Source organism: Narcine bancroftii, chromosome 6 (genome assembly GCF_036971445.1).
Source record: "Narcine bancroftii isolate sNarBan1 chromosome 6, sNarBan1.hap1, whole genome shotgun sequence".
Classification (NCBI taxonomy): Eukaryota; Metazoa; Chordata; class Chondrichthyes; order Torpediniformes; family Narcinidae; genus Narcine; species Narcine bancroftii.
Window position 1 is genome coordinate 66,872,203 of NC_091474.1, and position 15,994 is coordinate 66,888,196.

At 39.4% G+C, this 15,994-nt stretch overlaps 2 protein-coding genes across 15 annotated transcripts in view; one reads left to right on the forward strand and one right to left on the reverse strand.

Moving 5' to 3' along the window:
• Window positions 1-15,994, reverse strand: part of mcph1 (microcephalin 1) — a 334,689-nt gene that overhangs the window by 155,451 nt on the left and 163,244 nt on the right. Inside the window, exon 14 of one of the 12 annotated variants that reach the window (XM_069885233.1) lies at window positions 3,934-5,324. The exons of the other annotated variants lie outside the window; for them this stretch is intronic. Within the exon in view, the coding sequence (XP_069741334.1) occupies window positions 5,259-5,324 (66 nt within the window). The 3' untranslated portion in view covers window positions 3,934-5,258. Of the gene's footprint in view, window positions 1-3,933; window positions 5,325-15,994 lie in introns of those variants that run through there. 12 annotated transcript variants of the gene reach the window in all.
• The window catches only part of angpt2a (angiopoietin 2a), a 110,719-nt gene that overhangs the window by 61,444 nt on the left and 33,281 nt on the right, over window positions 1-15,994 (forward strand). For 2 of the 3 annotated variants that reach the window (XM_069885242.1, XM_069885240.1), the window contains 2 exons: window positions 8,351-8,580; window positions 12,758-12,882. In XM_069885242.1, the coding sequence (XP_069741343.1) occupies window positions 8,351-8,580; window positions 12,758-12,882 (355 nt within the window). The remainder of the gene's footprint in view (window positions 1-8,350; window positions 8,581-12,757; window positions 12,883-15,994) is intronic. The other variant, XM_069885241.1, reaches the window with a different exon arrangement.

Genomic DNA, 15,994 nt, shown 5'->3' on the forward strand with positions numbered 1-15,994 from the left:
GAGCCTTTCCAAATATTTTTTTAGGATGCATTAAGTAAATTAACACATCATCAGCAAACAAATTAATCTTATATTTCTCATTACCAATTTTAATTCGCTGAATAATATTGTCCTGTCTAATAGCTTGAGCCAGTGGCTCAATAACCAAAGGAAACAAAGCTGGCGACAACAGGCAACCTTGCCTCGTTGACCTAGATAAATTAAATAAAGATGAAATTTGGCCATTAGTCATCACCCAAGCTGACGGATTTTTATCTAAAGCTTTCACCAACCAGTAAAGAGTGGTCCGAACTTGAATCTTTCCCACACTTTAAATAAAAAATTCAACTCTACCCAATCAAAAGTTTTTTTAGCATCTAGTGCTACTACTATTGGATGATTGGGTTGTTCTTTAAATGCATTAATTAATGTAATTACTTTAATAATATTATCTGCTGAATAACGATTTTTAATAAACCTGCTTGATCACCATGAATTATCTGTGGTAAAAACTTCGCAAGTCTATTAGATAACATCTTAGCTACAATTTTATAATCAACATTCAATAAAGAAATTGGTCTATATGAAGCCACTTTTAAAGGGTCTCTATCCTTAGGAATAACAGTAATCAGCGTTCTTGAAAAAAGACTCCAGGAATATACCCATTTCTGAAGCTTGCTTTAATACTTACATAAATACTGGCAGTAATAAATCATGAAATTCTTTATAAAGGTCTAAAGTAAATCCATCCTCTCCTGGAAATTTCTCACCTGGCATAGGTTGTAAAACTTCCTTATCCTCCAAATCAGTAAAAAAAATCCAACTCCTGTATTTCTTTTCCTTTAAGGATATTAAATCTAAATTACTCAAAAAAGATTCAATCTGATTATCATCTTGAACCCTTCAGAAGTATATAATTCTTGATAAAAAAGGCGAAACACTTCATTAACTTCTTGAGGTTTAAATGTAACTACTGATTTTTTTGCTTCTTGCGTTTATTGTCCTAGATGCATGCTCTGTCTTCAATTGCCAAGCTAACACCTTGTGTGCACGTTCCCTCAATTCACAATAATGTTGTTTTGACCTCTGTATTAGCTTCTCATACTTATATGTTTGTGAAGTATTATATGCAATTTCAATTTAATTGATTGTGCTTTTTTTTAATCTTCAAATTTCGCTGTAACTTCTTTTCTAAAGTTTCAATCTCCTTTTCAAAATTAATAGTTTCTGTAATATATTGTATTTTAATTTTAGTAGAATAACTAATAATCTGCCCTTAGATAAGCCTTTAAAGCATTCCACAAAGTAAATTTACTTTGTACTGATTTTTCATTTAATTGTAAAAATATCTTTATATGTTCCCTAATATATTCAATAAACTCCGATTGTTTTAATAACATCGTGTTAAATCTCCAACGGTAAGCTGTCTGAGCCATTTCAGGACTAAGACAAGAAATTAATAATAAAGAATGATTGGACAAAATCATACTTTTATAGTCAGCCTGTGTAATCCTACCTTGTAATTGTGCCGATATTAAAAATAAATAATTTCTAGAATAAGAGTCACGTCTTGCTGAATAAATCTCAACTAAATTTAAATTCTTCATATTTTCTGAAATATTTTGCCATTTTAGTTTTCTTCAAAGTTTTTGGAGATATTTCCAACAAAGGATCTAAACAACAACTGAAATCTTCCCCCGACGAAAATATTTTCATGTGCTTGGTTCAGTCCCAAAAATGTTTGAGTTACAAATTCTTTATCATCTCCATTAGGTGCATATTCATCAAAGTTCAAAATTCAGAAATAAACTGACAATTAACAGTCAATACTCTACCAGCATTATCAGAAAATGATTCTAAAATGAAAGACAATTTTTATGCACGAAAATAGCCATGCCTCTCGCCTTAGAAATGAATGAAGATGAAATTAATGTCCAATCCAGTCCCCTTTCAATTTCATATGTTCTTTCTCCATCAGATGAGTCTCCTATAACATATACGCTAAAAACCTTTTCCGTTTGACCCGATTATTAACATTAAAAGTGGCGAAATTTAAACTAGTCAAAATTATATATCTTGAAAAATAACTCCTCATAAAAGCATTCACAATAAAAAAAGCTCCTTTCTTTTTTAAAAAAAAAACCTAAAAAACCCCTCTTTTGTAATACATATTAAAAAAAAACAATTAACCTAACTATAAAAATCAACTCAACAACAAATAAAAAGAACACCCCCCCAAAAAAAAACTACAACTCAATTAACCGGGTGCAGCTTACCGCAAATGTTATTGGATAATTTTGGTTGTGAATTGAGCTTATCTAAAAAACTTAATTTTGTAAGTTTAATTGAGGGGTGGGGGAAATCAAGGAAAGATTTTATTTCAGAAATGTATGCTTGATTACAAGAAAAAAATGATCAAATCAGATTCATATAAAAGGAAAAATAAATGGGAAGAGGATTTATCTATATTGTTACCTTCGGAAGAATGGATGACTATGTATGAAGACAGTGTAACTAAATTAATCAACGTGAGATATAGTTTGGTAAATTATAACTTTTTACATCAGTTATATTTGACTCATGAGAAATTAAAAAGATACGGATTTAGTTAATCAGATTTGTGTTTTCGTTGTGGAAGACAAACTGGCACTTTTTTTAATATTCAGTTTGGTCACGTGAAAACGTTAAACCTGGCAGAGAATTATGGAGTTTTTGTAAGGTTTATTTAAATTTTTTATTGGGATATTTTACGACTTTAACAATTGAGAAAACGCAATTGGCATTTATTCGATTAGCTTTGGCAGTAGCCCGGAAATATATTGCAGTTACTTGGAAGAATGATGTGGAATTAAATATTCAAAGATGGCATTCTGAATTAAGATCTTGTATTAATTTAGAAAAAATAACATACAATTTACATAATAATTACTCTTTCTTCATTAAAATGTGGACTCCTTATTTGAAAGGTATGGGTTAGATAGAGCTTAAGAACAGTTTTTTGGACTATGATTTTTTTATTATTACTGTGATACTCAACACAGCAGCATTTATAATTTTGTATATTTTCTCTGGCTCCTTAGATATGTAATGATTTGTATAGGGGGATTATGGGAGGGGTTGGGGGGGAGGTAGAATGGGAGGTTACAATGTATTAGTAGTATTTTAGTTGAATAATTTTTGTATGTATTATCAAAAGTAAAGTTTTTAAAAAAAAGTTTTCAAAGGTTCTGTGTTGCTCTCTTTAGAGGACCAAGATCTGACCAGCATGCACTGGATGCAAAAATTCTAGTAGTTTGTGTATTTTATTGTTTTAACATTTAGCCTGAATACACCTGAGATAGTCTGATCTCGAAAGCTAAGCAGGCTCAGGCCTGGTCAGTATTTGGAGGGGAGACCGCCTAGTAACACCAAGTGCTATAGGTTTCTGTGATGGGTGCTGGACAAAGTGGCGACTCTCTGTCTGCCTTACAGTGGACAAAATTTCATGTATGTTACATTCTAAATGTAAATTTATGTCACAATAATGGAACCTTGACCTTTATATGCCAATTAGGTATTATTACATAAAAGAAGTATGCAACATGGTCCTTTGACCCTGCTTTGCTGTTCAAAGTCAAGATTTATCTTAGTCAACTTCCCTTCAATTGAATTGGTCACCACATTGAAGAAACAAAATGACTGACCATCAAAGCCCTCTGGAGTTGCCTGAGGATTCACAACTCTCCATGAAGAAATGCCTCTCTACCTTTGATCTAAATTTCTTGTGGAGTGTAATAAGACTGGGACCTAAAAAATCCAGATTCTTTCCTGACCCTCTGGTTCATGCTTTCTGAAAATATTGTGGAGAGGTTCTCTGCATCCAAGTGAAACTGTACAAATTCAGATGACAACTCAACTTTCTGGGCAGTTTTTTAATTTTAATTTTATTTACAGAATGGTAAAAGCAAATTCCGGCCATTTAAATGCCTGCTGCCCAATTACAATAAAATTAACCAACAACCCGCACGATTTGGAGGTGGGAACTGGGAGGAAAACAGAGCACTTGGGAAAAACCCAGGCATAAATGGGGAGAACGTACAAACTCTGTACAGACAGCACCAGATCCAAACCTGGGTTTCAGGAGCTATAATGGTATTGTTCAAACTGCTCCATTAACTGTGCCACCCATTTGAACCTAAGCAATCTGTAAAATGTCAATGTTGTAATTATGTCCTCTAAACATATTTTAGGTAATCTTCACAGCTTGGCTGATTAATTCTTCACAATATTATAGAATTAAAACTTGGCTTCATAGGAACGAGACTTTAAGAGCTTCAAAATTCAGACATCTAATTCCATAACTAAAACCATTAAACTTTATTTCCTCCTCCTTTCTAATTTTTTTGTACTCTATTCTGTGCGGTGCAATTAGCTGAGTAAAATAAAAGCAGATTTTATAAAGACTTCAGAAAACTAAAATAAAAGGAATTCTATTCAGAAGGTGTTACTCCTGCATTAATCTTGGTTGTCTCAATACAATTATATTCTTCAAATTCAATTCCATGCAATATAAAACTAAGGGGAAAATCCTCCCTCCCACCCCACCAGTCCCACTTGAACAATGAATGATTGATGAATCCACCAACCATCTCCGAAGCATCTTAATGTGCTAGATTAGCCAGATTACCAGTGGTCGTCTCCAGCTGCATTGGGTGTGATGGAGATGGGGCCTCATGTCCCTGAGCCCCAGTCACATATCTGCAATATCTTACCACCCAAAGACTGGAAGCAAAGTTGTACCTTGCATCAAAAGTACTGAATGTTTTTAGTTTTGTTATTGCAGATAATCAGATACATTTAAAAACAAATTGCTGCAAATAGAAACAATTATTAAATCAAAATGAAAAACAGGAAGGAGCAGCATATTTGCCAATGGAATCCTGTTCATCAAGGCAACACAGGGCAATTGCATGTGTCAGTGCCAAGTTCCAAAGTTGTTTTTGTGGGCATGGTTGGCGTAGCGGTTAGTGCAATGCTGTTACAGTGTCAGCAATCGGGACTTAGGTTGAAATCCTGCGCTGTCTATAATGAGTTTTTATGTTCTCCCCGTGTTTGCATGGATTTCCCCCAGGGGCTTCAGTTTCATACCACCGTTCACTAAGCCAATTGAGTGTAATTGGGTGGCATGGGCTCAAGGGCCTATTACCATGCTATCTATTTTTAAAAAAAATAATTTAAAAAGAATTAAATGTTTGCTTTCCAATGAATCTGCCGATTAAAGACCACATTGTTCTCTTCCATTATTCTTCTTTTACAGACACAAAATGATTAGGGTACTTCATCTTCAATATTTTAAGGAATGTAATCTGAGAAAAACAAAATGAATAGAATACATGAGCACAAAAAATGATCCATATGCATTTTGTGATCTAATTAGAGAAACAAGCACCACAAACACTGGAAGCTTGAATGAACAATGAGAAGCTGGAGGAACTTAGTGGGTCAGGCAGTATCCATGCAGAGAAATGATCAGTCTAAGTTTCAGGTCTCGATAAAGAGTCCCTCCATCTTCTCATGGTTCCCTTATGTAATAATTAATTTGAGCAGCCAAAGAATTGCTGAAGGATCTCCTGCACAAGTTTGGCTGGGGTTTGTTGAGAAATATCACAACATATTTCATGTTTCCTTGGGGATAAAGTAGAAGGATTCTGGCTGCTTGAGATTGTGCCAGTTCTCAGAACAATCCTATAAATTCCATTCTCCTCCTCCTCTTATTTCCCTCCAACCTATTGAGCTACCAGCCACCTACACTTCAGGTAACTTAGAGTGGCCAATTTATCTGATAACCAGCAAGTCTTTGGGACATGGAAGTGGGGCATGTGGGGGAAATTCACATGGTTGCAGGAGAATGTGCCAACTCCACATAAATTTAGCAACTTGCCAATGTATTCACAGATATTTTCAACTTCTCACCATGACAGAGCGAGGTACCCAACTGTTTCAAACAGGCATCAATCATACCAGTGCCCAAGAAAAGTGTAGTAATCTGCCTAGACGACTATCGACCAGTGGCTCTTATATCAACAGTAAGAAAGTGCTTTGAAAGGCTGGTGTTGAAGCATATCAGCTCCTGTCTGAGTGGCAACATTGATCCATTTCAATTCGCCTATCGTAGCAACAAGTCTATGGTGGATGCCATCTCATTGGGCCTACACAAAACCTTGGAACAACTGAGCAGCAAAGATGCATTCATCAAAATGCTCTTTATCACCAAGAGTTTGAATTTAACACCATCATCCACTCAAAATTGATCAGCAAACTCCAAGATCCAGGAATCAACACCCCACTGTGTAACTGGAAACTGGATTTCCTCATACAGACCAGTCCATCTACAAATTTGTTAATGATACTCCGTAGTGGGTTGTATAAAAATGAAAGATGAGTCAGCGTACAGGAGGAAGACTGAAAACTTGGCTGAATGGTGCATCAACAACAACTTTGCACTCAATGTCACCAAAACCAAGGAACTGATTGTTGACTTCAGGAAGGGAAAACCAGAGGTTTACAATCCTGTGACCACTGAGAGGAATCAGAAGCAAAGAGGGTGAGCAAATTTAAGTCTTACCAGTCATTATCTCAGAGGATCTTCCCTGGACCCAACACAACACAAATGGCATCATAAAGGAGGCATATTAGGGCCCCTTCTTCATCAGGAGTTTGCGGAGGTTTGGTGTGACATCGGAAACCCTGGCAAATTTCTACATGTGTATGGTGGAAAGAGTGTTGACCAGCTGCATCACAGTCAAGTATGGGGACACCAATACCCCCAAGTGTAAAGCCCTGCAAATGGTAGTGGACAGTTTCTCCAGCATTGTGTTTTTACTTTGACCATTGGTCTGTAGACTTTCATGTTTTACTCCCCTCTGGTACATGGTGTGCTGTGTCAAGTCTTACTCCTGGCTACACTGCTGTTGCATTGAAGACAAGGAAGACACAAAATATAGGAGGATGGTGCCCTAAAATTACTTCTTAGCATCATTGGTCCTCAGAGATCAAGTCCATTGTGATAGTCAGCAGCAGGAAAGGAACTGAAGTTACAAATGACCAAGGGCTGGATAAAAAGCATACAGTGAAGATATCCAAATTCTTGTGACTGGTATGCAGGGATGGCGAGGTGGAGAGAAAGGTGAACTGGGAATGTAAGATTAAACGAGAAGGCAGGATAATGAGAAACTTAGATTCTGAACAATGGGATTGAGGGTAGGCTGAGTTTGAGGTACATGGGATTAAAACAAAGCAAGGGAAAATTAGACCAAGTGGATGATGCAGGTATTGCCCCCGAAATCTTCAGCAGTGTCAAGAGCAGCTCAACCATTAATTGAAGAGTTGCAAGTCACAGTGAGAAAATCAGGCAGAAGAGAGACATGAAACTCGGACTTGGCAGTGGATATTTATTCCAACCTCCCATTTACAGAATATAAGTCTTTGATATGGCAACATCTCCAGGGACATCATTGGGTGTCAGTAAAAGACAAAAGGCAGTCAAGCCACACGTTAAAATTGCCATAAAGGAACGTTTGCTCAATGTTTTGAGTACTGTTTTAGAGGTGAATTTTGCAGGAGCATTCATCAAAGGATTTGATAACTCAGGGCCGAAGCAGTTCATCGAATTGCCTGTGACGAAGCAATGTGCTGTACATTTTAAGAATTAATTTTCTTACAGAATTGTATGGACAAAATTACATTTAAGTGAATGCTTTCCCCAGATACGCCAAGCACACAGAACAGATTAAATGTGGCCAAGAGTGGATACATATACCCCAACTATAAATATAACAGATGACCTTTCCGGGATCCACACCACCTCCTCATTAGTCAGGAAGGTGCTGTAGCACCCACACATCCTAAGGAGACTGAGGATGGCAAGGCAACTGGCCCCCATCTTGACATCATTTTATACAAGCACAATTGAGTGTCCTGAGAATTGGATCGGAAGTTAATGTAGAAGATCACTGGGGTTTCCACTTTCTCTATTGACATTTCCCAGGAGCATTGTTTAAATAGAGCTAAAAGAATTATGGAGGACCCTTTCCATCCAGCACACAGTATCTTTGATCCACTAACATTAAGAAGGTACAGGAGCATCAAAATAAGTATTGCCAGGCTGGGAGATTGATGAACTTTGGGTCTCTTGCCAATGAAACCAAGTAAATTATCGCAAAATGTTTATATAGACTTATTTTATACTATATTTTTATGTATACATGTGATTGCTATAAGCTGATTCGTTGATTGTATATGTACAGTCAGGTGATAGTGAACTTGAACTGCAAGCTGAAAACGTTTCAATCACAGAACAGCTACTCTAAAGTGTCTGTTTAATTTTCATCAGATTACTGGAAGAAAAAATATCAGAAATAGAAGACAAACATGTGGTTGAACTCGAATCATTAAAACAAGAAAAAGAGCAGCTTCAGAATTTAGTGACAAGGCAAAACTCCATCATAGATGAACTTGAAAAGCAATTGAATACTGCCACAATGAATAACACAGTCCTCCAGAAACAACAGTTTGATTTGATGGAGAAAGTCAACAATCTGGTCAATCTGGTATCCCTTACAAGTAAGTATTTGCAACTTCAAGCTTTTTAAGTCAGAAAGCAGAAACCCCGTTTGGAAAAATTCAATATTTTTTTCCTAAAATTACAATTAGATCAAAAGGTGGGTAACAACACTTTCACATTAGCAAATACAGTTCAAATATCTGAAACAATCATTCATAGCAAGGGTTTTGCATTTGCATTTCCTCCGTATAAGCATATTAATGAGCAGATATTTGTGTATTGCTCAACAGGAGTCTTAGAGAGTTCGACAGCAATTGGCCCAAATTGTCCATGACATCCAAGCTGGACCCATTTGCCTGCGTTCAGCCCATATCCCACCATGAATATGTCGAAGTGTCTTGGCAATGCTGAACTTGCCAATCCTGGTCTTATTTGCTCTGGCAGCTCACCTCATGACTTTTATAAACCTCAGAACGTCATCATCAAAAATGAGTCCATAGCCAAATAGTTAGCCACAGCATTAAATGGTATCAAAAAATTTGTACACTTTAACAATATTTTTGAAATCTGCCAATTTAGGACAATATTTGGAAGATATGGCCAATTTACTACTTTAAAGATTTTGATTAATTGTTTTCACAAAACTTTCATGGTGCTGTGAAGCAAGTTTATCTGTGCATACAGGATCTATACAGAATCGATCTTCAGATGTGGGTTTCCACCTTGGCCCTTGACCTACAGGACTGTGCCTCCATTGCAAACTCCCACCCTGGCTCCGGGAACGCACGGGCTTTTCTCTCTCCACCCTCTGACTTGACAAATCCTTCCTTGGACCCTTCCTACCCTCCATCTCCTGATCAACCGCATCTTCCTCCCCTCCCCAACACCCTCCACCCCATTGAACTTCCCCCAAATCCCTGCCTGCTCTTCACCATCCCCTCTCAGAGACTGAATGCTCTGTTCTCAGTAGAGGCCTCACCTTCATCCCCCTTCTCCCACACCTTAATGAGTTCTGCATACACCATTATGTTGAACTCTTCTTTCCTCAGCTCCATCTCCATGCTGACTTGCACAACCACGATTCTCCACGCCCCACTACAGATCCCTCTCCCACTTTAAAATGTCTTCCTCCTCTAAGACACCTTGTTCTAGCCTTCTACCTGCTCTGGACCTTTATATTTCTAACTGCTGCTGTGACATCAACTTATCGACTTCACTACTCCCCTCACTCATTCCAATCACATCCCTTCAGAATGCTTGGCCCTCCACTCTCTGCAAACCAATATGAACCTCACCATCAAACCTGCAGACAAGGGTGACGCTGTTGTGGTCTGGCGTACTGACCTCTATCTGGCCAAATCCAGACGACAACTCAAACACTTACTCTTATTTATCCTTCCAACAGGACCTCACCAAAACACCATCTCTGAACTCATCACTTCCAGTCACCTCCCTGGCACAGCCTCCAACCTTATTGTTTCCCAACCCCATGCTGCTTGCTTCTACCTCCAACCCAAGATCCACAAAGCCAATTATCCTGACAGACCCATCGTGTCCACGTGGTCCTGGCCCACCAAGTTGGTCTCCGCTTCCCTCGACTGTTTTGTCCCCCCCTCCCCCCCCGGTCCAATCCCTCCCCACCTACATCAGGACGTTTCACATGCCCTCCATCACTTCAACAACTTACATTTCCCTGAACTCGATCACCTTATATTTACCATGGATATCCAATCCCTACACACCTCCACCCCCATACTGAAGGGCTCAAAACCTTTAGTTTCTTTTTAGACAATAGATCCAACCAGTCCCCCTCCACCATTACCCTCCTCTTGCTAGCAGAACTTGTCCTCACCCTTCATAATTTCTCCTTTTACTCATTCCACTTTCTCCAGGTTAAAGGGGTAGCCTTGGATACCCGCATGGGCCCCAGCTATGCCTGCCTTTCTGTTGGCTATGTGGAGCAATCCATGCTACAAGCCAACACAGGCAAGGCCCCTCGATTCTTCCCCCGCTACATCGATGACCTCTTTGGTGCTGCTTCATGTACCCATGATGAGCTTGTTGACTTCATCCACTTTGCTGCCAACTTCCACTCAGGCTTCAAATTCACTTGGCCCATCTCTAGCAACACTCTCCCTTTCTTCGATCTCTCAGTATCCATCTCAGGAAACAAACTTCTATAAACTCACAGGTTCCTTGACTACACCTCTTCCCACTTTGTTCTCTGTCAGGATCCCATTTCATTCTTTCAATTCCTCCGTCTCCACTGCATCTGCACCCAGGGTGAGGACTTACATACCAGGTCATCAGAGATGTTCCCCTTCTTCAAACCAAGTGGCTTTCCCCCCACCACCAACTCTGCACTCACTCGCATATCCTCTATTACTTGCACATCTGCCTTGGCCCCCTCCACCCCCAACAAGGTCAGGATTCCTCTGGTTCTCATCGACCACCCAACCAGCCTCCACATCCAACACATCCTCCTCCACCATTTCTGCCACCTACTATGTGATCCCACCTCTCTGTCCTTGGCAGGGACCACTCCGTTTGTGACTCCCTTATCCATTCCTCCGTCCTCACCAATTCTCCCCTTGGGACCTACCCCTGTGACTGAAGGAGATGCTATGCTCCACTTGCGCCCACACCTCCTCCCTCAGCACCATTTAGGGCCCCAAACAGTCCTTTCCAAGTGAAGCAACATTTTACTTGTGAATCTGCAGGGGTCATCTGCTGCATCCAGTGCTCCTGTTATGGTCTTTTCTACATCGAAGAGACTGGATGCTTTGTTGAGCACCTCAGCTCTGTCTGCTGCAATAGCGTAGATCTCCCTTGTGGTCACCCATTTCAATTCTCCATCCCATTCCCTTGCCGACATCTCATGTACCGCCAAACTGAGACCAACCGTAAATTGGAGGAACAACACCTCCTCTTCCGACTGGGAACCCTCAAACCAGATGGCATTAATATTGACTTCTCTGGCTTTCGTTAAATTTCCCACCCACACCCCCTTGCTTCCCCCGTTGTACCTCCATTGCTTGTCTCCTTTCACACAGACATAATAAATTCCACCTAGGCCCTTATCTCGTCCAATTAACACCTTTTGTTGGTCTGGATTCCTTCCCAATTGTTTGAATTCTGAGACTTTCTGATCTATCCTGCTTCTGCCTTTTCTGATTTTCCCTTGAAGACGGGCTCAGGCCCAAATCGTCAGCGATAAATCTTTGTCTCCTATAGATGTTGAATAAACCAGTAGGTGGCACAGATGGCGTAGCGGTTAGCACAACACCTTTACAGCGCCAGTGATCGGGACTTGGATTCAAATCCCGCACTGTCTGTAAGAAGTTTGTACGTTCTCCTCGTGTCTGCGTGGGTTTTCCCCGGCGGATCCGGTTTCCTCCTGCCATTTGAAACATACCGGGATTATAGGTTAATTAGGTGCAAATTGCACAGCACAGACTCGTAGGCTGAAATGGCCTGTTACCGTGCACTATGTCTAAATGTATGAATTTAAAGTTCCTCCAGCATTTTGGTGTTTTTATACAGCATTAATTATTGTGGAGTAATCTTTTTCAAATAATTAGCATTAATACAAAGTTAAAGTGCTGAAAGCATGAAACATGAAGTTCAAGCTTGGAAATAAAGCTCATTTGCATTGCCTTACAAAATCTGACAGCTTTGACATACAGTATTTCTGCCTGTAGAAATTCCCTTGAGATCGAAAACTCTCAACTTATGCAGGAGATTTCAGTCTCAAGCTATTAAGGAAACAATAAACTGCTACTTGCATAAATCTTACAGTAAGGCATTTCCTATAGCGCTTACTGAAAGAGAGAGTAAATATGAAATTCACGAAATTCCTCGTGATAATGCAAATATTACAGCACCACCAGGACTCATGAACTTCATCCTGTGGCTACTATTCATGTATCATGTATTTCTGTCATAGCTATAATTGTTGCCATAAAATAAACCTCCCAATGAGTCCACAACATCAATAATCAAAATTTGACATTTATTTTCTTGATGAGTATGCAGGAAAATATCTATATCAATTGCTGCAGGAACTGTACACTTTCGAAATTTCACTTGATACTCAAGTTTTTTGGAAGGTCAATAGTACATAGCAACCACAACTCTCAAATAACAATGATTAAATGGTGCTTCAAATGCCTCAGACGCAAACTTTACCATTTAAGATGCTGCCATTTTTAAACTGCATTATATTTTGTATTTCAGCTAAAAATTCATTTTCACCTCCAGAGAAACGCCACTTTAAAGATTGCGCTGATGCATACAAATCTGGACAGAAAAACACTGGAGTCTATGCAATTTATGTACCAAACACCACTCAACCAATAAAGGTAAGAGTTAACAATAATCTGTTGTTTTTTTAAGTGAGTCTTCAGTATTTGCATAACAGATTGTGGTCTTTAATACATTTTCATGGCACGGCCTTTATAAATTTAAATTTATTTACAACATGGTTGAAACTGATTTCAACATTGAAAACCATGCCGCTCAATTACACTCAATTAACCAATCAATCCCATAGGTTTTTGGAGGATGGGAGGAAATGGAGCACCTGGAGAAACCCATGCAGATCATGGGGTGAATGTACAAACTCCTTACAGGTCAGCATCAGTTTCGAACCTGAATCGTTGGTGCTGTAATAGTGTTGAGCTAACCCGACCAGTCAATTGTAAAATATATTTTAATATAATCATCACCAACTTTAATGGAACCTTGCAACATTCACCTTCCATTTGATAATCAGGTAACCTGACAGAAAAGTCATAAACAACACATATTCAATAAATCACTGTTCAACCTCCAATACCAGAAAGCAGTGAATGTCAGGACGTGCTCTGAAATCACATGACTCTCACTTCTGTTTTGTCGCTTTCCTTCTTAATAACTTTCTCCAGAATGATTCCCTGATTAAACATACCATCGTTCAACTCCACCATAATCAGTGACCATTTTGATCTAATTGTGACCTTAAACATTTGATTTTAATATTATTGGCTCTATTTAAATGCAGGTTATTAAATTGTTCTTTTTTTCCAGTTTGCTAACCAAACCCAAAATGATACCTTAAAAGGATGAATTGGAATTAGATTTTAAAAAATATTTGTAAATTGTTATACTCAGTTAATCTGAGAGCATGAGATTTGTTGTTGAAGAGTTCACTCTTTTATTATACATGCGCATTCAAACTTAGTTTATGGATAAAGAAGGACTGACAAGCAGAAACTGAAGAGAAGCAAGGATAATTTTTTTCTGGGAGAGCTTTAGAAGGCATGCATATAATGATGAGCCATTTTAACACAGTAAATAAGGAGAAATCTTCTCTACTGATAAAGTGTATCAGTGAGCACAGGCAGGAAAGGTGAAGTCATTGGCTAGAGGACAAGAGACTAAGATCCTTCGCGTGCAGCCAAGGATGGGGGCAGAAACAGCCAAGGATGGGGGCAGAAACAGCCAAGGATGGGGGCAGAAACAAATTCAGACACAACTTCCAGAGGAACGAGAATGTATAAATGAAAAGGAAAGGTGGAATGTATGAAATTATCACTATATTGGGAGAGATCTGTTTATGGCTCAATTTGTGAGCAATACTAAATCTTTCCTTTCAACTGCAATGTCCATTATCAATAACTGATACTGTCTTCCACCTCAAGAAAAATGCAAATTAAAATAAATTACTCACCTTTGCAATCAGATTTTGTCATTTTTGGAGGTTCAATAACTCTCTGATTTCCCAATAGAAAATTGCTGTTTGAATGCTAAAGGAAAGATGGATGTCAGGGAAAGGGTGGGGGGGGGGGGGGGGGGCAGGGGGGTGGAGTTGCAAACTTTAGAATCAGAATTTATTTTCATGAAATTCGGTGTTTTGCGCTAGCATCATAGACCAAACATTTATATTGTAACCATCTTACATATAACCATCAAAAATAAAAATAATAGTTCAGGAAAAGTTAGCCACTTTGGTTTCAATTATTCAGGAATCTGATGGGAGCAGGGAAGAAGCTGTCCTTGAGCTGTTGAGTGCTTGTCTTAAGGCTCCTGTACCTATTTCCTGATGGTAGCAGAGTGAAGGGGGAATGGCTTGGGTGGTGGGAGGATTTGAGGATAGAGGCTGCTTTTTTAAGACACTGCCTCATGTAGATGTCCTCGATGGAGTGGTCTGGTGCTTGTCACAACCTTCTGGAGTTTATTCTTGTCCTGGTACCTCCATACCATCACTTGCAGAATTATGTGGGAGTTTGGAGGGCCAGAATTCAGGTTCTTAATGTTACAGCCTCATGATGTGAACACAGGCCTTTTGGCCTAATTTGTCCTTGCAAAGTTGATCCTATTTGTCTGCATTTAGCTTATATCCCTTGAGACCTTTCCTGCCCATGCATCTATTTTAAAATGTTTTTAAAATGCTACAATTATCCTTGCTTCTTCCATGTCCTCTGGCAGCTCATTCCCTATACTTTCTATCCTCTGAAAGAAGAAGGTGCCCCTCAACTCAATTACCAATCTTTCCCCTCTCACCTTAAATCTCTGTCCTCCAATCTGAGATTCCCCTCCCTTGGAACAAAGGATGATGACATGACCCTCATGATTTATAAACCTCACAAGGTCCCCCTGAGCTTCCTACAGTCTTGGGAGAAAATTCCCTGCCCATCCAGCTGCTCCTTGGAAATTCAACCCCCAGCACTCAGTCCCAGCAACATCCTTGTGAATTTTTCCTGCACCCTTTCCAGCTAAATTGTCTTTCCTATAGCGGGGTGACCAGATCTGCCACAATATTCCAGGTGCAGTCAGTGGGGTTGGGGGGGGGGGGGGGTGGTGGAGGGAGGGTGAAGCAATGTCAGTACAAATTGACAAATGGGAGGAAATAGAAAACCTCTCCATAGTGAAGCATTCTGTAGAGCAGTGTTCAGCTGTCCAGAACTTTGCACAAACTTGAGATTAGAAGCCATTGCAAGTATGGTACATTTCCCTTCATCAGTTAGAGCCTTGCCCACAGGAGTTCCAACATCATGCGGCAAGTAATCAAGATGTGGGAGACCATACTTGAAGTACTGTGCAGTGTACTGTCCTAGTTCAGTACACAAATATGTTAGAGAAGCTCAGCAGATCATGTGGCATCAATAGGAAGAAAAGGGTAACCAATGATTCACGTCTTGGCCCTTCATCAAGGTATAAGCTAAAACAGATAGGCATCTAAATAAAAAAGGCAGGGGAGGGGAGAAGGAGAGAAGAGAGGAAGGGGGCAGGAAGAGGAGCAGAGGCTACCAGGCAAGAGGTAGATAAAGATGGGAGGGTAGAAAAGAAGGCTGAGTAGTGACTGGAGGGTGAGGGATAGTAAGGTAGCTCTCAGGAAAGGGAACGAAAGGGGTTGAGGAGCTGAAGGAAATATTAATGCCATCTGGTTGGAAAGTTCTAGTTGCCTTGCTATTGGAGGATGTAAATGAACAA